This window comes from Mesoplodon mirus, assembly GCF_964341445.2.
Source record: "Mesoplodon mirus genome assembly, chromosome: 3".
Taxonomy (NCBI): Eukaryota; Metazoa; Chordata; class Mammalia; order Artiodactyla; family Ziphiidae; genus Mesoplodon; species Mesoplodon mirus.
In genome coordinates, this window is record NC_138978.1 from 178,705,438 (window position 1) to 178,731,192 (window position 25,755).

Consider the following 25,755-nt stretch of genomic DNA (forward strand, 5'->3'; position numbering starts at 1 on the left):
TTTATTTGATCCTTACAGAAATCTTATGAGATGATTATCCTAATTATTATCACCTTTTTTGGATGAAGCTCAGGAAGTCTGTGTTCTACAGTTAGCAGGTCTTAACATGTAAATCTTCTGAATCCAAATCCTAGGTTTTGTTTAAAAACCACACCTTGCTGAAGATTTCCTTTGGTTAAGAGTATCTTTTCTTCTAACTAGGGAAAGACCCCACTTCTAACTAGGAAAATCCAACTGCAATTCAAATTTAAAACTAAGGGGTAACAAGCTGGCAGCTTCCTGAAATCCTATATTGTATCTTAATACCTCAATATCCTTGGCTCAGAAATATTAAAACATCACACATTCAGTGCAATGCAATTCCTTACAGCAACAGGAGGATGGCCTGTCGCTGCACAGCCAAGACCCTGGCACTAAGATCATAGCACAAGCAAGAAGAAACAAGAGTTAGATGCATTTTACAGTCAAAGGTTCAAAGTTTTTTTTATCAGGTCTCCAAATTCTGGAGTTGAGGGAAACTGAGAGCCACTTAGAAGAACATCTTGATTTCTAATAAGGTGGAAGCATTTGAAATCCTACTGTATTATTCTGATTTCTTAACTTTCTCCCTCACCCCACGCAGCAAAATATTTTTAACTAAGTTGGGAAGCTCCCTTATGTAGAGCCCATTTTTAAAGTTTATTTAATATCTGCTCATATAAGCTTTCTCAGTAACAAGATCTGAAGACAACGGTTATCGCAATTTACACTCACAGAGACTTACTGTGTGCCAGGCCCTGTGCTAAAATGCTTTGCATGCATTGCAAACAACAACAAAAAAACGTTGCCTGTCATTCCAGGAAACAACAATGTTGCTGCCATCAAGCCATCAGCCACGGTAGCCACCCAAACAGTGCACCCTGAGGGGATTCAGGATGGAGAAAAACTGGTCCTAGATAGTTAAGATGCATATCTAGGGAATTATTTCAATGAGCCCCGACTCTTGGATCCTCCCATACATAGAAAAACACTAAAATCATTAACTTGAGATGTCTGTTTTTTTGTGATTTTTTGACGTCCACTACATGATTTTTTTCAGTAAAAACTCCTATATATCTTGCTTCTCCCTTACCTCTTTGGAACAGTCCCTCAGAGCTACCAGGGAGGCTGTCTCCCAGGCTAAAGCCCCCAGTTAGGTCCCCGAATAAAACGTAACTCGCAACTTTTAGGTTGTGCGTTTTTTTTCAGTCGAAAGTATCACGAAGTTATCTCATTTCCTCGCCACAAAACAATTTGGGGTAGGTGGGTACTATTACCACCCTCTGTAAGGAGACTGGGTGGCTCACCCCAAGGTCCCAGCTCATGAGTGGCTGTCAGATCTGCCCGAGCAAAGCACATGCTTTGAATGTATAATCTGAACAGTCTCCTTTACAAGTAGGTGTCAATTTCTAATTCACCCAGTTCACAAAACATGGTCTTGGGGGCTTTTGTCCTTGAGAGGTGACTCCATTATGTTTCAGTGTTTGGGCTGCACAGTGTTTTTCTCTCTAGCTTCCTGCTCTGCTCCGCCTGGATGGCCACGTCCGCCTGAGGGTTTTCTCCCCACGTGGAAACCTGTTCTACACCCTCATTAGCTGTGGCCTCACACAGTGCCACTCCTCTGGGCTGAGGGTTCTCCCCACCAAGGTCAGCATCTACTGTCCCTAAAAGGATTTATGAAAACCCGTCTCCTCTGGGTAATCCCACGGTGATCTGCTTCTGTAGAGGTGACCTGGTTGGAGAAGTCACCGGAGTCTCCTCCTGGCACAGCCTGTTTGGGGCAGTCACATCCTGGTCTGGATAAAAACCAGGCCAGCTGGTACGGGCCAGGCAAGACAACCCGTTGACCTCTGAGGCTCCAGACCACTTGTGGTGCAAACTGGTTTGAGAGGGCGCCTGCCAGTGACCGAGGCCTCTCCTGGAATGTTGCCACCTGGATGGGGCTTGGAAAAGAAAGATCGGGTGTGTAGTTTTCTATGGGTGTTTAACTTGTGTCTCTATAAGAGACTCTGGACTTTAGCAGACATTTCTTCCTCGTGCTCAGTTGTTTGTCTGTTTGGCTGTGCTCTCCAGCCCCACAGGAAGATATTTTGGCAGGGGCGAGGGTGGCCGCCCAGACCGCTCAGGGGATGTGTCACTGAACGGTGCACCACGAAACTCCGGCCGGCCCTTCCTGGTGGCTTTTCCAGTTGTTACATGATTTTAGCCTTCCTGCCCAGGTACAAAGTCCTTTTAGAAGAGCAGAAGGAGGTGATAACCTCCTGGTCTTTATTTACTCCATTTATCTCAGAGCAGAAACAACTGTCTTGGGGGCCTCAGTGCCGGACTGTGTGAGCTGGAGGTGAGGATGGGTACCTTCTGGTTGCCTCCCCACATCCAGCCTACACCCTTTTCCATCCTGCCCTCTGCCCCAGAGCTGACCTCGGTGGATGAAACTGTGGGCTCCTGGGGCCTCTGGGTGCTGGGAGGGTTTGGCCAGCGGGGAGCCCTAAAGACCAGAAGGAGGGAGGAAAGTGAGATTAGTGTATTTCTTCCCTGGCTCCTTCTTTGTGAGCTTGGCTCGAGCTATGTCCCTTGCCTGCAGGCACTGTTCCTTCAAGGTGGCATCTGTACACGACCCTGTTCTGGAATCCTGACAACTGCCTCCGACTCACATCAGGGCTCTCTTCTGGGAGGGATGGTTATGCTTCCTCATTTGATTACAGAGGCTTCCAGCCACGCCGTTTATGTCCAACAGTGTTCAAGACTTCTCTGACTAGTGTGGTCTGTCCTCCACCGGCTGTTCACCCTTAGAGCTGACTCCATCCTGGAGTTAGTTAGTCATCCATCCAGGACGCCATCCTGCCTGGAGAGGCGTAGACAATCATTTACTCCATTTAAAAGGTGGCTCAGGCTTCCCTGGTGGCACAGTGGTTGAGAGTCCGCCTGCCGATGCAGGGGACACGGGTTCGTGCCCAGGTCTGGGAAGATCCCACATGCCGCGGAGCGGCTGGGCCCGTGAGCCATGGCCGCTGAGCCTGCGCATCCGGAGCCCGTGCTCCGCAACGGGAGAGGCCACAACAGTGGGAGGCCCGCGTACCGCAAAAAAAAAAAAAAAAAAAAAGGTGGCCTGCATTCTCGGCTAGAAAGATTCATCATAAAATTGGCACTTCCTCTTAAGTCAGTCTGTAAATTTAATGCAATCCCAATAAAAAGAGCAAGAGGATTTTTTAAAAATTGGAACTTAGCTGATCCTAAAATTTACAAGGAAAAAGTAAACATAAAGCCTAGCCGGAAAAAAATCTAAAGGGAGCGGAGTCTAGCTCTATTAGCTATTAAAACACATATAGAGCGAAAATATTTAAAACAGTACAGAGCTTGTGCCAGAGTATAGAGAGGTACATAAATGGCACAAAACAGAAAGTCCAGAAATAGGACTTAGGACATAGGAATGTAGTAAAGATAAATTATTCACAACTGGAACTGGAACAACTGAGTAGCCATCTAGAAAAAATACAAGTTATAGCTCATCTTGTCATGGGGATAAATTCTAAATGGAATAATATTTACATAAACATAATATTATATATCTTAACAATGTACTTAATATTATTTATATGTTATATATAAATATAAATCTAGCCATTTGTATTATTTACATATTTATTGTTTATGTGTTTATATGATATGTTATATTTTAATATGTTCACATTATAAATATATTTATAAATCTATATATCCTAGAAGAGACAATGGGAGAATTCTATTATAATCTTAAAGTGGTGATAGGCTATCAAATTGTAACCTAGGAGCCATAAAAATTTTAAATGATAAACTTTACATTAAAGTAAAAAAAATTTGCATGGTAAAAAAAAAATCACAATAAGCAAGGTCAAACTAAAAATTAATAGGGAAAAATATCTGTTATTCAGATCCGGGACCACAAGTGATATATAAATCTTCCTAGTATTTAAAAGGAAAAAAATGAAAGCTCAATAGAAAAATGGGCAAAGATATAAAGAGTTAATGGAAAAAGGAAAAATTAATGTTTCTTACACATAGTAAAAGGCATATTTATCCTCACTCATCATAAAAGAAACATAAAGTAAAACTATACTAAGATACCATTTTTCACCTTTCGGATTGCAAAGGTCAAAAGCATGATCATTTGGAGAGCCTGTGGGGGAATGTACACACTCAATCCCGACAAAGGCAATTTGAGGATATCGTCAATATGCTCCAGCAATTCCACAGGTAGTAATCTTCCTACAGACATACTCCCGTGTGAAAATAATGTATGTGTAAGGTTATTTATTGCAGTACTGGTTGCCACAAAAAAAGACCAAAGGTAAATGTTCATCCATAGAGAGCAGGTAAGACAAACTATGTTCCCTCTACGACAATATTCTGTGCAGCCCTAAAAAGAAACGAAGATGGTTTCTGTTGATACGGAATAATCGCCAAGATGTGTCAAGTGAAACAAAGCAAGGTACAGAACAGCGACAACAAAAAGGGGGAAACAGAAAAAAGAAAAAATGGGCGAACATAGTATTGGCTCCCTTTTTGTAATTCATATCTTCACAATCTGAAGTTATTTTTGGATGATTTATTATATAGAACATGTGTCCTTCTATGTGCTTAAATTATAGTTTTATTACCAGAAATTATAGTTTATTGCCTTCAATAGATAATTGGTTATGTCAGTATTTGCAGTAAAAGAAAAAAAGTAGCTTAATATCAGGTCTTCTAAATGAAAATTATCCATAATAATTGGTCTCTAGTCAGTAAGAACAAACAACCAATCAAGTCACTTATTCCTGTGTCCCCTAAAGTGTGTTGTGTAGAAACTAGTTCCTTGGGGTTAACAGATGCTCCTTGAGAAATGGGTTCTGTGGTCAAGTAAGTTTGGGAAATGCAAAGCTAACCAGGTCAAGTGTGGAGACATCTCAGAGCCTTTCAATAATTACGCACTGTGACCTTCCCAAGGATAAGGGGAGTGGGGTATAATATGAATGTTACCCAAATTTATTTGACCCTGGAACCCTTGCTGTTGACATCTCACACAGGCAGGGACCATGGAGCTCACTGGAGATGCTGGCTTACCTCGTGAGGGCACAGGAGCTGCTGGCTCACCCTGGCAGGTTCCCCAGGAGCTGGGCTGCTCAGAACCAGATCTTCCCTGGGGGCCCAGTGAGCGGCTATCAGCATCAACACTAGCTGCAGGGCCCACCTCTAGTGGCTGAGGTCCTTCTGACAGCACCCATGTGCTTTTCCCTCTCTCCAGGTTTTGACAGCCTCTTCTTTCTGGATTGTCTATACTTTATTAATTTAATTTAATTTAATTTTGGCTGCTTTGAGTCTTCGTTGCTGCGCACGGTCTTTCTCTAGTTGCGGCGGGCGGGGGCTACTCCTCATTGCGGTGCGCAGGCTTCTCATTGCGGTGGCTTCTCTTGTTGTGGAGCATGGGCTCTAGGCGCGTGGGCTTCAGTAGTTGTGGCTCACGGGCTCTAGAGCGCAGGCTCAGTAGTTGTGGCACACAGGTTCAGTAGTTGTGGCTGGCGGGCTCTAGAGTGCAGGCTCAGTAGTTGTGGTGCATAGGCTCTAGAGCACAGGCTCAGTAGTTGTGGCATGCAGGCTTCAGTAGTTGTGGCTTGCAGGCTCTAGAGCGCAGGCTCAGTAGTTGTGGCGCACGGGCTTAGCTGCTCCGCGGCATGTGGGATCTTCCCGGACCAGGGCTCAAACCCGTGTCCCCTGCATTGGCAGGCAGATTCTTAACCACTGCGCTACCAGGGAAGTCCTGTCTATAGGATTGATTATTTTTCTTTATAATATATGGTTTCATTGTATGCCTTTTCTTGGGGGGGCGGTGAGTTGAGGCCAAAAAAATTTCTGAGGAATGAGGTGCAGCACATCTAAATACTTATTAATACCTCTGACTCACCACCTGTCATCTGACTTTCTCTTTCTGGGAGCCTGATACCTGCCTCGGTCTGTCCAGAGCCCTGCACACAAGCAGGAACAAGTATCAGAGCTGGGTCACTAGAGGTCCTTGACCACCCTGGCTCTCTGCGACATTTCCTTTCAGCAGGTGGCTGCTGGCCCCGTCCATCACTGAGGAAGCACACAGGGCCCTGCCCAGAGGTTCCTGAACCACCCTGAAGGCCTGCCAGCAGGCTCGACAGGCTGACCGCTCCCATATCCGGGCTCCCCCGATACCCTGCCCCTCCCTTCTGTCCTGGGAGACACTCGGCCAGTACAGGCCTGTGAGGCTGGGGAGGGAGGCTTGGGGACCTTCTGCCCTGCTGCCTATCCTAGAAGCCCACCTGGGTGCCCCTCCCTACAGGAGCCCGCTGCCCCCTTCCTCTGCACATCCGCACCACGTGCAGACGAGACTCCCGGGACACTACAGTCCTCACCCTGCACTGAGGTGGGACCTTGAACGCAAGTACCGAGGGAAGGGGACACGTGCATTACATGCCCTAACGTGAAAATGACCGAGAGCAGGTTAGTGGGGGAAAAGGGAGAGGCAGGGTTCTGGGAGTCTGGAGCCGGGGTAGGGGTGGAGCAACTAAAAAGCACGAGAGAAAGGGAACCAGCCAAGGCCGGGGCGGGGGCGGTCCAGGACCTCACGCCAGACCTGCCCCTTGAACTTGGACTTAGGTGGGCGCGAGGTTCCCTGCCCTCCCCAGTGGGGACCTCTGGATCCCTATCAAAGGCGTGTCTCGCTGGAGGCTGTGTTCCTGCCCGTTCCCTTAAAGAACTGCCCTCACTGGCTCCTCATCTTGCTTCGCACTCCGTTCTCTCACCTTCCTCCTGGCACCAGGAGGCCCCTGCACCAACTCCACTCTCTCGGGGTTCCTCAGACGCTGGCTCTCGGCTGCCCTGCCCGTGCCCTTTGGCCGGGTTTGTCCCTCCAGCCCAGGCCCTAGGGATCACCCTTCCTGCACAACCCGCTCTACAAGTCCACTCCACGCTGTCCTGGGGTTCTCGCCGCCAGCCCTGAGCTAGAGGGAGGTGCACAAGCCCGCTGCAGGGTGCCTGCCCACCGGGAGCACTGGCCCGCTGGATGAGAGCCTGGGTGCCGTCAGCCTGGGCGCTGGTGGGTCCCAAGGAAGGCTGCGGCTGGGCTGATGTGCTGACCCACCACGGAGGTTGGAGGGGGAGGAGCGCCTTGGCTGGCCTTCCCGGATCCCAGGCACAGGGCAGGGGCTCCACAGGCACCCACAGCCCCGCGGGGCCTCCAGGGGATCCCCAAACCAGAAAGGAAAGATCCCCTGGACGGAGCTAGGAGGACTGACCTGGACTTGAATCCTGATACTGCCACTTAAGACTGTGTGATCTTGAACACATTTCTTAATTGCTCTGAGCCCATGTTCTCTCAGCTGTGGAAGGGGGATACTACACACATATCCTCAGAGGGTTGTTAGGATCAGATGAAAAAGGGAAACCGGGGGTCCTGGATGGGCTTCAGAGACCTGGAACCCGAAAACACTGTGTGCACAGTTTGCATGTATGCAGATATATGCATTTTCTAGGGAGGAGTCAGGTTTCCCTCCCACTCACACCCCCAAAATTAAGAAACAACAGAGCTAGAACATGGAGTTCAAATTCCGGCTCTGACTCAGGGCAAACTACTCCCTTTGTGCCCATTTCCTCATATATACAATGCGTTTCATGATAGGAAATGGCCTCACAGAGTTGAGAGTTAAATGGGAGAAAAAGAGTCAAGCATTTAGAACACTGTCTCTGAGGGTTTGCTCTGTTTATCTTCTAAGTTTACAAGGGAGAAAACTGAGGCCCAGAAGAGGTGAAGTCTCGAGTTAAGCCCTGTTTCGGAAAGGGTGACAGCTCAGGATGCGGGTGCGGGTAGGAGGAGGGAGTGACACGGGGGAGGACCGTGACCTGCTGCGTGCATCTGGGGCCTGTCTCAGCATCCTGAGCCCCGGCCGAATCTTCTGAAGCAAGCAGGGGGTAGGGGGGACGGTAAATAAAGGTAAAGGAGGCGCACTGATGAGCACGTAGACACGAACGCATTTACTCAAAACCCAAGAATGGCCCCTGCAGTGGTGGAGCCCCTCACCTTCACCCCTGCCCGCGCCTCACCTGGGACTGTGGCCATTGCCCCCTATGCCCACCCCCACCCCAGCGCAGGACCAGGGGCCCGATACCCGCCCCCTGGGCTGAGGATGGCTTCGCAGACTCTGCTCTGACCCCTCAAGGAAGACAAGGCAAGAGCTTCCTTTAACAACCAAACTGCCTCCCCCGTCTCTGCAGTTTGATGCTCACTTTCTCTCCCCGCATGGCTTTCCTGTGGGTATTCGCACACAATTTTACTGTTTTTGTGCCTACGGCGGAAGAGTATTCATGCATTAATTCTGAATTTATTCACTTGTTCAATGACTATTTAGTGTCGTTCTCTCTGGCCCACCCGTGGGCACCTGCTGAGATCACTTAAGCCACTTTTCTCAAGGGACCTCAGGGAATCCCCTCGTAGTTCAGACCTCCCCCTGCCCTTCTAATTTGCTTGGGAAAAGGAGGCTTGAGTAGGATCTTGGCTCGTTCCTTAAGCACAGCTGCCGCACCCTCCTGGACTCGGGCACCCAGGCTACCTGGATAAAGGTTTAACTGTCCCCAGCCGGGCTGCCCTTGTCCGGCTCCCCTGCAGCCTCGCTGTGACCGTGGCCATGTACACACAGGCTTCCCTCCACTGCACACGCTCGGCATGCCCAGATGCCCACCCTCTGAGCGCACAGCACCCACGGGCAGACCTCATGAACAGCTCCTTTAAGCTCCGGAGCCCTCTTCTAAAAAGATAAAGTCATGCAGAGCCACGTCGGTGAATTTCCAGGGCTGTGCTCCCCGGGCCTCTGCGTCCAGTCCCTCAGGAGCACAGGCTGAGCACAGGCCGAGGACGCCTGGGGCCCACTGTAGTGGGGAGGGGTGGAATGGGGCTGGAATGACGAGGAGGATTACACTGGTGGCTGCTGGAAGCTTTCCCAAGAGGGGAGCGTGATGTTTGTCGTGTGCATCCTGCTCCCTTCCCTCCCACCCTCACTGTCTCCTCCACCCACCGGGGGGCGGATCAGAGGACCCAGGAGATGCTGGCTCCCGGGCCACCTGTCCCGCTGCAGCTCCATCACTCTAGGGCGTGGTGCCTGCTGACCGTCCCGGGAGGACGGAAGCTCCGTGAGGGCAGGGGCCCTGTCAGCGTGGAGCGCGTGCTCCAGGAAGCAACACAGGCTGAGGAAGCTCTTCATCTCGGAGGAGAAAGAGCGGACAGGACATGAAGCCCAGGGCCAGCCCTGCAGAGCTCTACATCCCCAGCCCGCCCTCAGCACCCCTCGCTGCTGCTTCCCGTGGCTCCTTGGGCACACCAGCCACCCCGAGAGCCTCTGAGCACCTGACTGGCGTACGCGCTTCTTCTGCCTCCCACCCGGTCTCAGACGTCCCTCCTGAGCCGGGTCTAGAGAAGGATGCTTCTCACGCTCGGGCTCACCAGCCGGCGCGGGGAACAACGTGGAAACACCATCGGAGAAGACGGGGCTGAGCACGAGGACTCCAGTCCAAACAGGGCACACGGGCTGTACGGGCATGGGGTTCCAAGAGGGGAGCTTGGACTGGTCCTGAGGGCAGGGTGGAGGTGGGGGGGAAGCGCCTGCAGGGAGAGAGGTAGTCAAGTGCAGGCACCGGACGGTATGGGGGGCGGCGTGGCACCGTCCAGGAGGGCGGGGAGCAGGGCAGAGGGGGCGCGAGGACGCCGGGGGTCTGGGGGGGCAGAGTCTGGAGATGGGTTACACTTCCGCAGAGTCTGAACTGACCCCGAGGGAACTTAAAGGAAGGCTCCCTTTCACCCTTTCTTCTTGTGCACAGACCCTCCAGGCACGAGAAAATGGCACTTGCACTTCCCAGAATGGGCTTCTTCCTGCTGGGGAAGCACACACGTGGCTCTGCTTCCTCGGTCCCACACCCTCCCTCCACCTCTCTCTCCTTAGTCGTCCTTGGGGACTGTCCCATCCCTTGCCGTTCCCCTCCTGTGTCCTCACACCGCATCCCAGCTGACCCCGACTACAGCATGATCAGAACTGATATTTAATTTGTCCATTTAACCGTTTCCCCCACTGGCCGTCACTTCCCTGATGACAGGGCCTCTGGCAGTAACGTCAGAATGGGCCGGTGACAGGCAGGCACCCAGAGCAGGAATCCAGGTGAGAACTAAGGCCCACCTGGAGTAATGGGGCCTTGGTAGGTGGAGAGGCTTGGAGAGGCGTGACGAGGGATTAAGGACCCAGAACAGAGAGGACCAGGTGGATGTGGGAGAAGGAGCTGGAGACAAGAAGAGTCTGGTGCAGAGAAAGGACCGCGGTGTTTCTGGTGGTTGTTGTTTCTCTCCTTCTGCCTAAAGTCCCAGCCCACTGCTCTTCCGGTCACAGGCACCCAATAAAGCTGGCCGAATGGAAGCAGAAAGGGCCTCGGGGCCCGGCTGGGTGTCTCAGGAAAGCTCGGCAGGTGAAGGGAGTCCTGAAGCTGGCAGCACCAGCCCAGCCCGCTGAGTGCCCCTCCGCCCTGCGTACTGGGAAGTCCCAGAGAACAGAGGACACACCTGCCCCAACCACGATGGGCTAGCGTCCGAGCAGCCTTGGGTCACCACCGGTGAAGGACAAGGCCATTATTCAAAGGGGAGGAACCGTGGCATCTTCCCCAAATGGCAGCCACGATATTTCCGGTTTCACATGTTCTTCTAGAACCTTCCCCACCAGGGGGTGGAATCTGCATCCCTCCCCTTGAACCTGGCGGCCCTCTGTCTGTCTCAGTGAATAGATATGGCAGAAGTGATGCTCTGTGACTTCTGCGTAAGAAGTGGAGCTCCCTTAAAGCCTCCATGGAAGAGACCACACAGGATGCAGGAAGACCCCAGAGATTCAGCTGACGAGCCTCCAGCCCAGGCGCCAAACACATGAGTGGGGGGCCTTCGGGTGACCTGAGCCCGTCTCCATCTGACTGCAACCCCACGAGGGACCCTGAGAGAGTCCCCCCGCTAAGCCCAGTTATCTATCCTTCAGAACCACAGGAGAGAACGAGAAAATGATTGCTGTTGTTTCAAGCCTTTGATGGTGGGGCAGATCGCCACGCAGTAGATACAGGTGCAAGGAGACCGGGACCTTCCTGAAATCTATACCTGGCCAGGGGCAGTAAGAGGTACCTGCAAGCTGACAGAGTCTGCCCCTGGGTGGGGGGGGACGTGCCAGCAAGAGAGGCGTCAACACGGAGAGATGCCAGTGCCAGGATGCCGTGCCCAGACACCCAGTCACTCTGCGGTCCCCGGGGCACCCCAGGACCTGAGATGCACCGCACGTGCCTGCTCCGGGAAGCTGATGAGACAGACGGCCCGCCAAGGGGAGCGTCCCGAGCCGCAGAGAGGGCCGGTCTCCTCCTTTGCTGCAGCAGCTCCCCGGGGAGAGCTGGAGCGCCTCTCCAAGGGGTCAAACGTCCCAGCCATGCCGCCCTGACTGCAGCTCCATGTTTCCTCCTTCCCCAGGACGACGCTTACTCCTAACTGTGGCTGGCTTAGGGGAGATGATTCTGGACGTGTGTGGGGTTGGTCTTCACCAGCTGCCAGCACAGGCATCGCACCCTGGATGCCCAGTGACTACCCTCCGCCTGCCCCGTGGTACTTACTGCGTCCATAGCCTCCTTCTCTCCCCGGATCTACCACTGTTTCCCCGCCAGGAACGTTTTTTGCTCCCCTTACCCCCAAGGGATTTTTGGCTCTGTGTGGAGACATCTTTGGTTGTCATGCTTGGGGAGGGCTGCCAGCGCATCTAACGGGCAGAGGCTGGGAACGCTGCCATGCATGCCACAGCGCTCAGGACACCCCCATGATGGAGAATGAGCCGGCCGCAACCACCAGCAGGGCCGAGGTCGGGAAACCCTTCTCCCTCTCAAGTCCTGCTTGTCTTGTGTTTCATCCCTGCAGGGCTTTGTGCCTTTGCTTTCCATGGTGACAGCTAGATAAATGAGAAAGGGACCAAGATATCGAGGCTGCTTCTGGCTAAATTTGACCCTTCCCAAGACACTGGTATTTAACAGTCTCCAGCAGACCTGAGACCCTGCTGACAGAATAACTCTCTCCTGGCCTAGGCAGCCTGGGGCGCCTCAGCTTTGGAAGGAAGTCCTTGGGAGCCAATAGGCGCTCCCACAACCCCGGGGCTGCTGGTGTTCCCCAGAGGAAGTGCACACCCTGCCAGTGCCCGGCCCTGTGCCATGGTAGCCGATGAGTCCCACGGGGCCATCCCTTCCGTGACTGCTTCACTGTCTGGAGCAGCCCCGAGAAGGGTACCCCCAAAGCGGAATGACCCCCTACACACAATCACGTCTCATTATACCGGCACTGTCGGGGGGGAGGTGGAGGTGCTCCGTTCTGCTCACGTCCCAACCCTGGTAAACACGGGGCTTCAGCCTCCTTCCGTGAGCTGCAAGCAGAGCTGCAGCAAGAACAAATGATCCAAACCACAGGCGTGCCCTCTCCCTCCCTTCGCCTGCTGCTCCTGACGAGGCGGCCCTGAAAGGGAGAAGGGAGGATGGACGGGGACGAGGATGCCGAGGCCTCAGGGTCACACTGTCGCACACCGAACCTGCACGGACGAACCAGACTCTCGGAAGGGAGGCCCTGCCCCGTGCCGCCCTCGGCTGCCCTGGACTGGGAGGACGCAGCCTCCCGGTTGTGGGTGTCGACTCTGCCCCCCAGCTCCCTGCGGCCGTGGACGCTGCGGTCACTACCAGATAGCAGAGCTACCAGCCAGCTCTCCGTAGCCCCGTGTCTTCCTGCCATCCACATCCACATCCACATCCTCGCCTTCCTCCCCAACCCCTCCGTGCCCAGAGGCCCCGGCAGGCGAGGAGGTGGAGCCAACCCCATCTTAGATTCCTACTCCTCAGAATTCCTTCCTCACCTCCCGGAGGAGCCAGAGGGTGAGGATCTACTTTCCTGGTTTCCTGGGGGCCTTCACAGTGTTGAACTAAAGGTAAGGTCTCACTGCAGCTGGGGTGGCAAAACACAGGGGAGAGATCACATCGGGGGTTGCAATGAGAATGAACGTTAGAGGTTTTCTCACTCTGGTCCTCATCCCCAGAGAGAGAGGAACCATCAGTCATACAGCCTTAAGGTTCTCCGCCTCACGGGAAAAGGAAAGGACAGACATGTCACCTTGTTCCCATTTCACAGGTGGGTAAGTAGAGGCTTGAGACTGAAAATAGCAGGCGCGCTACAGGCAAAGCGAGTGCTGGGAGAGGAGAGGGCCCAAGCGTGGTGGCAGTGAGGAGCCTCCTGGCCTTTTGGGAAATGTCAGGGAGCAACGGCCATTGCACGAGCCCTGAAAGTTGGAGCAGGAGACTTCACCGAGTTTCTTGAACTTTTCTCCAAACACCAACGCCTTGGTCACCTCCGAATGCCAAGTGCTAGAGACGGACCCCATTGGTTGTTCAAGACACAGCAGGCCATGTTCCACCTCCCCTCCCCAGCCTCATTTCCATACTCCCCTCAAGCCACACTCTCCCCAAAGGGAACTTGCAATTTGCAGTTATTAAACCCTTACTAAGTGTCAGCCTCTGGCACTCTGAGCTTTCCATGCCTTATTTAATTTCATCCTCATAGGCCTCTGAGGTAGATACTACTATCATCCCCATTTTATGGATGAGAAAACTGAGGCTTAACAAGGACGGTGATTTACCCATGTGATAGAGCCAGGAAGCGGTAGAACCAAGAGGCCAACCTCTAACTGATGGACACCCAAGTCCTCACTCTGGACCCTGCCATTTACAGATGTTTACTGATGTACGTGCCTTGCTTGGCTCTGTGTGGAGACCATCCCACCCCGGAAAGTCAAGGATGGGAGGCCGGATCCCAGCGCTGCAGTGGCCATAACGCACATGTGGCTTTTCATGTTCAAACTGAAGAAAATTAAAAATTCAGTTCCTTGGTTGCATTAGTCGCACTTCAAATGCTCCACATGGGGCGTGCAGCCACCATACTGACAGTGTAGGACATTCGCATCACTGCTGAAAGTGCTGGTGGACAGTGCTGGTCTAGAGTCTGCCCCACTGCACACAGGCCACCCAACGCTGGCCCAGCCAGAGCAGACTCCCCTCCTCCTGGGGCTTCCTCGCCCCACTGTTGCTGCCCAGGACCTCACTAGACCTCACAGAACACATGGCCCTTCATTTCTGAAATCCCCTGTATGGGGGCCTCTCTGTGGCTGATCCTGTGGGGGATGATCTGAGCAAGGGTCTCAGATCCTGGGGTGGAGATGTCATTGCTCAACAAACGTGATCTGCAGCCTGGTGCCGGCAGGGTGCAGTGGAGAGCAGGGACTGCCAGTGGAAGTCACAGAATGTCAGAAGTAGTGAGACCTTACAGAACTAGGATCCAATCCCCTCAACTCAGAAACAGAGCAGAGTCCACACAGGGATGTGGCCTGGCTCCTGGCTCAGGGAGCACCCGAACAAACAAAAAGTCACACTCTGATCCACAGGCCCACGGGGAGCAAAGGAACCGTGTAAACTCTTTGGAAGTTTCCTCTGACTTCAGAGGAACATGTACATGACAATGGGGGCGGGGATTCTTTGGGGAGGATTCCCACTGACTCTCCTCCCTGGGGAGAGGAGGTCAGGGACAGCCAAGGAGAGATGTGCCCAGCTTTAGGCCTCGGATGAGGCAGGAACCCCGCTGTGTGACTGCCAAGGCTGGGGCAGCCAGGGCAGGACGGGGCCGCCGGGAGATTCATCCCTGGCCTGTTTATGGGCCTGTCTCAGGTGCAGCAGGAAAGGAAGCTGGGAGCACAGGCGGCAGCCACAGGGGAGAAAAGCTGTGAAAAAGCATTTATAACCAGAATAGCTGCCAGGGAGAGGACAGGAGGACTCATGGAGGCACACATCTGCCCCAGGAGCTGGGAGAAGCCACTGGGGTCGGGGACGGTGAGGGCAGTGCTGGGGCTGGCAGTGAAGCCACTGTTTTAAGAAAGAGGAAAAAATATATTTATTTTCCCCACCAAACCAGCCAACACCTATTTTCTAGTACTTTTTTTTTTTTTTTAACTATAAGCACTCTTTTTTAAAAAGGCACCTACAAATTCCAATAGAGGGGCATCCTACAAAATCCCGGACCAGTACTCCTGAAAAGTGACAAGGACATCCAAAACAGGCTGAGAAACTGTCACAGCCAAGAAGAGCCTTAGGAGACATGACAACTAAATGTAATGTGGTGTCCTGGATGGGATCCTGGGGCAGAAAAAGGACCTTAAGTAAAAACTAAAGAAAGCTGAAGTATGGACTTTAGTTAATGATAACGTATCAATACTGGTTCACTAACTGTAGCGAATGTCCCACACTTAATAATGTAAGAAGTTACCAGTAGGGAAACTGGGCTGGCGTGTATGGAATTCTCTGTACTATAAACCTAAAACTGTTCTAACAAAGTCTGTTAAAATGTTTAAAAGGCACCTATTAAAATGGCTTTTAAAAATTATAATTTAAGGGGGTTGGACCCAGGGCTGAGGCAGGCACCCCTCACCCCCGTCTCAGTGGGTCATGCCCAGGGCGGCAGCGGGGGAGGCGGGTGACTGGGCAGGGCCCGCGCAGGAGACCATGCGGTTTCCAGTTACAACGCAGGGATCACAGCAAACACAGCGGCCACAGAAGCACTATGGCATTACCTCCCCCATCAGCTTAGCAGCCCCCAAGGAGACTGACTGCCTACTTACACAGAAACTAATTGAGACTCTGAAGCCCTTTGGCGTTTTTGAAGAGGAAGAGGAACTGCAGCGCAGGCTTTTAATTTGGGGAAAATTAAATAACCTGGTAAAAGAGTGGATATGAGAAATCAGTGAAAGCGAGAATCTTCCACGATCTGTAATTGAAAATGGTGGTGGAAAAAGGTTTACATTTGGATCTTAGAGATTAGGACTACATACAAAAGGTGCCGATATTGATGCGCTGTGTATTGCACCAAGACATGTTGATCAAAGTGATTTTTTCACCTCATTCTATGATAAGTGGAATTTACAGGAAGAAGTAAAAGATTTAAGAGCTGTTGAAGAAGCATTTGTACCAGTTATCAAACTGTGTTTTGATGGGATAGATAGAGACTGATATTTTGTTTGCAGGATTAGCACTGCAGACTATTCCAGGAGACTTGGGCTGAAGAGATGACAGTCTGCTTAAAAATTTAAATATAAGATGTGTAAGAAGTCTTAATGGTTGCAGGGTAACTGAGGAAATTTTACGTCTAGTACCAAACATTGACAACTTCAGGTTAACCCTGAGAGCTATCAAACTGTGGGCCAAACACCACCACATCTATTCCAATATATTAGGTTTCCTCCGTGGTGTTTCCTGGGCTACGTTAGTAGCAAGAACTTGCCAGCTTTATCCGAATGCAATAGCATCATCTCTTGTACATAAATTTTTCTTGGTATTTTCTAAATGGTATGTGTTTAGATTATATTAAAGTAAAATGGATTGTAGACACTGAAAAAAATTATAATTTAAGAATCATTGAAAAAGTTATTTACAGTATTTAAAAATGGGAAAATAGGGAGAGGTTGAATTTGTTCAGGATTCTACAATTTGCCAGTGTGTTTGCCTATATTAATCGCATTTTTCATCACAGCCCTGGGAAAGGAGTATTATCATTATTCCCATTTTATAGAAGAGGAAACTGAGGCTCAGAGAGCTTGGGTAACCTGCCCAAAGTCACCCAGGCTAGTAAGCAGGGAAGGAAGCAGGAACTGGAAACCTCCTTCCTGCACGCTTTTCCCACTGGCCCTGCCCTTCCCCACTCTCTGCTGAGCCTGGCTGTGGGGAGGGGCACCCTGTAGCCAAACATCTCCCAGCGCCTGGGGGCCCACGTGACTTTTAGGGGTAGAGGCAGGGTGATCCACCTGAGCGGCCAGGTTACAAAGACACGGGGCTGTGCGGTTTCAACAGCTCTGACAGCGTTGGCAGCCTTGAGCCTTCCCCCAGGAATCCGAGGACCTATGGGGGCAAGTGGCCAGGGCAGCTACCTTCCTCTGAGAGTTTTGAAGGCTGTGGGGCCCATGGGGGGCTATGAGGGGCAGTGGTTAAAGCCTAGCAGTGGCCCAGTGAAAACCAAAGATAGGAGGAGCTCAGGTCTGGGATCTCCTGGGCTCCTGGGGCCACTCCATGGCCATCACTTGTAAGAAGAGGCTGAGAGCAGCAACTCCAGAGCCATATTTAGCTGTAGGGCCAGCCTGGCCGAGGCTCAGCCTGGCCGAGGCTCAGCCTGGGTCTCCAGCCCTTCCTCCAGATGGGCAGATTTTTCTTCACTGACTCAATGCTGAGCACAACCAAGGTCTGCAAAGCAGATGGCTCACGTCAGAGCAGTTCTGCAAACATGGTTGGAATGACTTTGGTGAGGCTTCCAGCTGACCCTCTGGGAAAGTGGGTGGGAGCTGGTGGATTAACCATTGCTGGGCAGCCCTGTGAAGTGAGGCAGGAGGCTGAGAAATGTACAGGTCCCAGGATGGGCCCTGCCCAGGTTCACTGGTGAACTGAGGGAGTCTCAGGGTAGAAAGTACATGTAGGAAAATAAATTTTGCTTTGAGAATTTTACCTCCAAAACCCCTCAACATAGCCTCATGGCCACTTGTGATGGGAGTGAGAAGAGTGTGGAAAGCTTTAAAATCAGATCAGGGTTCTTTCCTTTGGCAATTTTTAGCTTTGTGGCCTTGCATGGGCTCCCCACCCCCTGCCTCAGTTTTCTTATCTGCAGAGCTGGGATGAAAATATTTACTTGGATGATTACATGAGACAATGCAATGAAAATGCTCCACGAGTTGCAAACTGTTATACAGTGATAGGGGCTGTTATCATTCCTGCTCTGAGATAAGGGATCTGCCTTCGGTGCTTTGATTCTCTAGCACAAGATGTACACTCAGTGTCAGGCATGAGGAAAGACTCTAGAATAGCTGACTGCCCCATCGTAGGGGATCTCTGAGGTCACCCCGTTGACTCTCCCCCTCCCTCCCATTTTCAGAAGAGACTGAGGTTCCAAGTGATGACGCGCCCACGGTCTGCCAACTAAGAGCTGAGCCTTGACTCGCATCTCTGGTTGTGTGGCCAGGTGTCAACTGCCGCAGCCCCCCCGTTTCTGGTGCTTCTGAACCTGCTGAGACCTGGTGACAGTCACCACCCCATGCACAGTCACCCTGTGTCCGGATGCCAGAATCAGAGTGAGAGTTCAGTCCACCACATTTCACAGATCGTAATCAAACCCAGATCCTCCAAAATAAAAGGCCAAGAGAACAAAATGGCCAATGTGGTGTAAAAACAAACCTTAGAAATTACAGACCTGATGACTGAGAAATGTTTTAAAGGACTTACACTTAACCTTGTTTCTATTTGATTTGGTGCATGCCATGGGGATTTTTGCCCCAGGAGTGTAAGCTTTGCGACTCTCCTCTCCAAATGGCCTGACAGTATTTAACCAGGACTTAAATCTTGCAATTTGGCCCTTAAGATGTCATTAAACTTTAAAGTAGATGTTTAGTCTAGGTGTGGAATTTAGCCCAGGTATGACAGTTGTCATTTTTGTTTCCAGATTTCCTAAAGCCCCCATGGTTGGTCAAAGTCTCCATCAGCTTCTAGCCCTGTTAACTTCCATTTTCTCTAACCAGTGGATTTTCCTGGAGCACCCACCTAGGTGCCCGAGGCCCCCTGGGCATCTCTCTTTTGTGGGGGAGAGAAGGTGGGAAATGGGAGGTATGTTTTCTGTGGGTAAGAATGTGCTCTGGCATCTCAGGAATTTGCACACAGAGGCTGAGCTCAGAGAGCGGTGTTTGCACGCCCAGCCCTGGGTCATGCTCTCGGAGACCCATTTCAAGGGGTCGCCAAGGGGCTCCCAGTGTGCCTGTCCTAACGATTCACACAAATGCCCTGACATCCCTCAGAGACTGAAAACTTTCCATGCCCCTTCTGGGGAGCCTAGCTCAGGGGTTAAACACACAGACTGTCTGCATTTGCATTCCAGGCCCTCACTTCAGCTGTTGGATGACCTCAAACTAGTCACTCCCAGGACAGAACCTCTGCTGGGTGGGCCAGGAAAGAAGGTACAATTCAAGATGATTAATTTTGTTACCGATAGACTAGTCTGGAAAGCAAGTTGGAGCTGATGGCTCGAAACAAGTTTTTGGTTATTCGCAGCAAATAATCTGCTCCAGGGATCATAGGCCCATATCTATTATGAGTAAAAAAAATGAGCGTGGATTCTATGAGAATCTTAAATGGTGGTCCCAGGCCCCATCGTTAAGACTTCTTTGCAGAACCCTCGGGTCCTGTATAGCAATAAACAACAAGGTCCTACTGTATAGCACAGGGGACTATATTCAATATCTTATGATAAACCATAATGGAAAAGAATATGAAAAAGAATACATATATAACTGAATCACTTTGCTGTACAGTAGAAATTAACACAACACTGTAAATCAACTTTACTTCAATAAAATAAATTAAAGAAAAAAAAAAAGAAAACTTGGGGGCTTTCATGCCAAAGCTGGAGCAGGTTCCAATCTCAGCAGGCACTATGTCCAGAAAATCAGAGCTCAGCTACAGAGAGCAAAGTTTCAGACCCTCACGATTCAGCTACTCCAGTTAAACTTACTTAAATGAACATTTCAATTGCCTCTGTGACAATAAGCACCGCGTTCACTGTTGTGATACCATGGTGAGCTCGTCCTGCAAACACTGAGAATGCCCTGGTACGTTAACTTCCTCCCAGCAGCGAGTGTTAGGGTTTCCTCTTCCTCCACACGCTGAGTCACCATCTCATCCCTGAACCCCAGAGAACTGATATCTCAGGGCTGCAACCGGGCCTGGGCTAGTCCTCCCACCTGGCCCTCAGCCCAGAGCCTGACTGTTCCGTGGGCCACTAGAAACACTGGCCCCGGGACATACAGGCACCAAGGGTGGCTGAGATCCAGAAGCTCCTCCGTCTTCTAGTGGGAGTGTCCTTGTCACTTCAACAACTAGCCCAGTGCAGGGGACCCAGGAGGCCTCACCACACATCTGTGTATTTGTCTGCCGCAGCACGGGGTCCTCAGGGGACAAGACATCCCAGGAAGCTTCTCGAACTGGACATTGCCAACCTCTTTGGCAAGGGAGCGGAGCCACAGATCGCCCCTCACCCCTTCTACCCACAGCCTTTCAGACAAGCCCCTGTAGCCTGTCGGAGACGCCCCCACTTACCCAGGGCTCCTTGGCAGATGTCTGTTCGAGTGGCTCCTCCAGTAATGAATTGGGGGTCATCGCAGATCTCCTGGAAACGAGACCCACAAAGTGCTGTCAACCCACCTGGCATGGGCTTCTGTAGTCAGGACACCTCGGTTCCCAGAAGGTGCATCGGACTCCCTCCGTCCCTTCCCCTCCCCTCTAGGGAAAGCTATGCAGTTACAGTTAGACTGCCACGGGACCCCAACGCTCCACGCTGCCTACAGCCCACTTCATCACGCTACTTCCTCAGGCCAGGGCAGCGCCAAGTCCAGCCTCCTCTGGGGGCCTTGAGATGGTCCACACTCTGGACCTGCCCTGCCCGCTATGCCGGTCCCTCTCCTCTGTTCCTGCATGGAATTCCTCCCTCTCCCACCCTCTTCTCTCCTTTTCCACATCTTACCGTATCTCAAGACCCACTGCCACCAGCTCCACGAAGCCCTCCTTCACAGTCCAGCCCTCACCCATCCTTTTGATCCTGAATCCCAGAGTATGTGTACTCTGCAATTTAGCAGCTAGCTGTGTGCTGTGTGGGGGTGCTGGGTGCCAGTCTGTCTTCCTAACACTCACACGCTTCTTGAGGGCAGGGGAAGGTATCTAGCCTTCTGGATTCGTCCATAGGCCATGATACTTGGGGGTCCACATACCGTGAGCCTGCTGTGTGTCAATACTGTGTGTGGTACTTTATCTCAGGCAGCCCTTTCGGGAACACAGATGGACACCAACACCATTTCACAGGTGGGGAAACAGGCTAAGAGATAAAGCCACATGTCCCAAGATACACTGCTCGTAAGCAGTAGATGGCGCTGGGATTTGAACTCACCAGTGTAAACCATATATCCTTTCCCTCCTGCCCTGTCCCTAATGGATTACTAACAAGTCTCCAAGGGCTGTCCCACAAGTTGCCTGCTGGAACCTAACCTTGAACAATGTTGGCCCTTCTGCAGCCCTCTCTGAGTATGCTTCCTGATTCTGAAGAGCCCCACCCCCAAACCACAGAGGAAGTCAGGGCATAAATCCGGGCTTCCCTCAGCCTGGACCCCTTGGCTCGTAAGAGCTCCACCCCATAGTGCCCAGCCCCCTGTACCATCCCCCCACCCCCCTCCCTGTCAAGCAGAAGCTTTTCTTGGGTGAGGCCTGGATCTAGTCCCTGGCCATCCCAGCTTAGGCTGCAGAGGCTCTTTTGGAATCCCCAGCAGAACACACTCCTTTCATGCCTCTGCATTGTCCCTTCCCTGTTCAGGTTGGGCTGTTTGGGGCAATGACAGGGACAGTGAGAATGCTTTTCTGCTGAGGCCAATGAAGCCAGCTTTGCCCAAGGCCTGCCAGCCAAACACTTATCCTGCTGATGGAAGAGACTGGGTTTGGTGCTGGGAGCCCAAAAATCATACTGATAATCCTGAGTGTGCCAGGCACTTACCCCAGAAGGATTTTTCCATTACGTTTGAGAAACTTCCTCACACCTTTGGCACCCTCTCCAAAGAAGGCAAAGTTTAGAGTGGTCCTTAGAGATGCTTCAGGAAATTGAAACTTGTACACAACATGAAGGGCACGGAATTAAATATGGAACTTAACAGTCCCAGGAAAGGGGTTGAGGGCTTGGGCCTTGGAGTCAGACAACCTGGGTTTGAATTCTGGCGCTGTCACTTCTTATATGGGTTCTATGACCCCGGCAAGTTACTTCACCTCTTTAAGCCTCAGTTTCCTCATCTGTATAATGGGGATGGCGCTGACAAGTGTACCTACCACATCAGGTTGTTCTGAGGGTTAAATGAGATGACTGTGTACACGTGCCTTGGGAAGCGCTCTATAAAAGTCACCTACTGTTAATTATTACTGGAGGAGTTGATCATAATCACTGAACATGAGGCAGGAGATGCAGGTTTGAGGCTGAGTTCAGCCAGCTGAGAGTAAACAAATCATAAACCACTCAGAGGCCTTAGATGTTTCAGGGTAAGGTGGGGACTCACACACCTGCCCTCGCTCCCACCTGACTGGTGGCACCCTCGGGTGGTGCCGGCTTTTTCCTCGCTGTGCCTCTGCGTCAGCCACAGGGACTGCAGCCATGTGCTCTTCGGCCTCCTTCCCAGCCCCCTGCCCTCTGTGGCCAGTGCCGGGAAGCGCCCTCTGAGGAGGAGCAGCCCCCGCTCCAGGGCTGGCCTGCTCCCCTGCCTCCCACCTGCAACCCTGCTCTCACTTCCTTGTGGCTCGTTTCACCGTCTCCCCACTGCTTTTCTCTCTGGGACCTGACATATAACACATTCCAATTGCTCTCACCTGAAAACCAGCCTGTCGAGCCCCAGGTCCCACTCTCCCTGACACTTTTCCTCCTCTCCTTTCACAGGCACCCTTCTGGAATTAGCTGGGCACACTCTTCATTTCCGGTTCCTTACTTTGGGGTCTACAGCCATCCGGCTTCTACCCCATTGCAATTCTATGCCATTGCAATTGCTCTGTTACAGTTACCAATGACTTGCTTCCGTCTAGATACAGTGGACACATGTCTGTTTGCCTTGCCTGATCCGAACCACAGCGGTGTTGGAGAAGGCAGAGAGGGCGGCTCTCGACACCCATAGGCTGGACACAGTCCTGGCTCCACCCGAGACACCTGTATGAGCGAATAACTAACCTTCCCCAGCCTCAATTCCTTCAACTGCTGAATGGGACAATAACAGTTACCCTCCCCTTTGGTTGTGCAGTGCACACCCTGTCCCGCCCTAATCTGGGGCCCTAAAATGGCCTCGGATCTCTATTTCCCCATGTGGAAGTCCTACAGGCATTTCCAACTGTTGGGTGCCCTGTCTGTGTCCCCTCACTAGCCCCTAAAGCCTTCAGAGGCAGAAACCATATGCACTGTGCCTGGCATACAGTAGGCGTTCAAGATACGCTTATTGAGGGAATGTAAGAATAAGCAAAGAAGTATGTAAATTCACTTTGTAAACTGTAAAGTGCCATACAAATGTAAGGCGAATACATTCTCATTTATCACTTTTACAGCTGTAATTCTGTTCGAGGCTAATTACAGTCCTGCATTCACTCATTCACTCATTCCACAAATAGTCAGTCTTTGTTCACAGATGTATCCCAAGCATTTAAGACACTGCCTGACATATAACAGGCACTCGGTAAGTTTTGTTAAATGAATGAATGAACGAATGAATGCATACTCTGAATGCACTGGGGATAGATTGGTGCACAATACACACATGCCCCCTGCAGTTCACTAGGAAGGACAAACAAATATACGTAAGTGTATTTATAAGTTGTGAAAATGCTATGAAGGAAATTAGCAGGGTTCAGTGATAAAGAATAACAAGGTGAGAAGGGGGCTGCTAAGAATGGTCAGGAAAGATCTCTTTGGGGAGGTGACATCTAACTAAGTCCCAAAGAGTAAGTGAGCCAGACTCCAGAAAACCAGGAAGGAGCATCCCTGGCAGGTGAGGCAGGAAAGAGATGGGTGCCCTTGAGAAACTAAAAGGTGCTGGGCCTGGTGAGCAGTGGGGAGAGGAAACTATGTAGGCATCACCTCTTCTTTTAGACGAAAAAACGGAGGCAGGGTGGTTAAACGGCTCACGCAGGTTAGCAAGAAATGAACTCAAGTGCTCCAGGCCAAGGACACTTCCTACTGAACTTGCTGCCTACGGGCTGGGTTTGGAGTAACAGAAGGTGACTAGCGGGTGGGGGTGAGGGGCTCAGAGAAGTGGGAGCAGGGCAGGAATGTTTATTTCCCTAACAGGAGTCTGGAGGCTGTATGTCCCAGGAAGCCTCCTTGAGGTTTGGTGGGGCAAGATCGGTGAGGTGTCCCAAAGGACATGGGGCCAGGAGGGGGTCCAGGGGAAACAGGATGGACAAATTGATCAGGAAGGAAACTGTTCCAAAGCCTGCCAGGGCAAGCAGGACAGAGACCCAGCGGGGCGGGATAAGGAAACACCGAGGGGTCCCTGAGATGCCGGGGTGAGGATTCTGGGAGGGTGAGTAAGGTGCAGGAACTGGCTCCTGGCTGCATCTCCCCTATCCTTTTGAGAATCACCAGGGTAAATGTTACGGGGAGGTCGGCCGCCATTTGGAAAAATAAACAGGAAACTCCGACTGGATAAATCTAACCGTCGCTGCATGAGACAATCCTTAGTCACAAAGGACCAGGCCAGGTGTGGACTTTCTCCCTTCCTGAAGCAGGTAACGGAGTTAGAGAGCGACTTTTCCCGGTTAGATAGTGTCCCACTCACACCACACATCCCCCCCGGCACCCCGCCTCCCTTCTCCGCAGACTGTCTCCCCACCGGAGTCCAACAAGTTTTCTCCAGGTCCCCCTATATCAACCGAGTTTTTGTGAGTTTTTGCTGGAGGGCCTGCTAGTGGGATTTACGGGCAGCGTGCACTTCGGCCCGTCCTGAGGGCGCCGTGGGTGGCAGACGGGACACGGGCGACCGCGGAGCTTCCCCCGACCCCGCGCCTGCAGAGTCCCCGGCTGGGCAGCGCGGGGACGGGGCTCCCGGCTGCGGGGCTCGGCTCTGCGCGCTCCCCTGGCTCCCCGCGCGCCGGGCCTGGTTCTCGGCTGCCGCGAGGCCCGGTCGCCGCGCCTCCGGTCTCCGCGCCCCGCCCGCCCCGCATCCCGCCGCGGGCCCGCTGCCTACCGTGGGCCGCTTCCACTCGATGCCCCGGGTCTTGCTGGAGTAGGGCCCCAACTCCTTGAAGCCCAGGGAAGCCGGGTGGGCGGGGAAGGACGGGTCGTGGAAGAGCGCCCCGGCCTCCAGGCACTCGTCCCGCAGCGCCGCGTAGTCCTGGTTGAGGTACTTGACGGCCCTCTCGTGCGAGCCCAGCCCCTCGGCCGCCTCCCGGTCCTTCGCCAGCTTGACCGCGATGCCCGCCATGGTCGGCCCGGTGCCCGCGCTGCCGCCCAGCAAGTGAGCGAGGGTCTCAGTGGCTGCTCGGCGCGTCGCTCCGCAAAACCGTGTCCAGGGCTCGGCGCGCGGCAGCGGGACTGGGAGCGGCCGCCGCGGGCGATGATTCACGCGGCAGGGCAACGCCCTCCGAGCGTCGGGGCGTGGCCTGGCCGCTCCCCGCCTGCTCGGCGCCCGGCCCTAGACCCTGCCTGCCGGCGGCCTGCACAGCGCCGGCGGTAGGACGGCGGCGGCGGCCCACGGGGCCGGTGCTGCCACCTGCGGCCGGCGCCTGGGATGGCCGGGCCGGCCCGCGCCGCGCACCTGGGCGTCCTGGTGGAAAAGTGGGGACTCAAACCCAACCCCGACAGACGACTTCCCACTTGTTGGGGAGGAAGGCTGGGCGAAACCCGAGGTTGGGGCTGTCCTGACTCTCCAGGACACACCCTGTGAGTCAGAAGATCGGGGAGAGAGCTCCAGGAGACTAAATTAGCTCTATGAGAAGGTTGTCCCTCCGCTATAGTCCCCATTTGACAGATGGGAAAACTGAGCATCAGAGAGGTTCAATGACATCATCCAATGTCGCACAACTAATTAG

The 25,755-nt window shown here is 52.4% G+C and overlaps 1 protein-coding gene and 1 pseudogene across 2 annotated transcripts in view; one reads left to right on the plus strand and one right to left on the minus strand.

Annotated features, from left to right (window-relative positions):
* The window catches only part of CAPN2 (calpain 2), a 54,425-nt gene extending 29,142 nt beyond the window's left edge, over nt 1-25,283 (minus strand). The window contains exons 1-2 of the mRNA XM_082614250.1: nt 24,912-25,283; nt 20,257-20,326 (exon numbers count right to left, since the gene is read on the minus strand). Coding sequence (XP_082470376.1) covers nt 20,257-20,326; nt 24,912-25,148 — 307 coding nt within the window. The 5' untranslated portion in view covers nt 25,149-25,283. The remainder of the gene's footprint in view (nt 1-20,256; nt 20,327-24,911) is intronic.
* On the plus strand, nt 15,548-16,498 carry LOC309800871 (poly(A) polymerase alpha-like; annotated as a pseudogene). The gene has a single exon. The product of its transcript is annotated as a poly(A) polymerase alpha-like (transcript).
* Nucleotides 25,284-25,755: the final 472 nt, after the last annotated feature.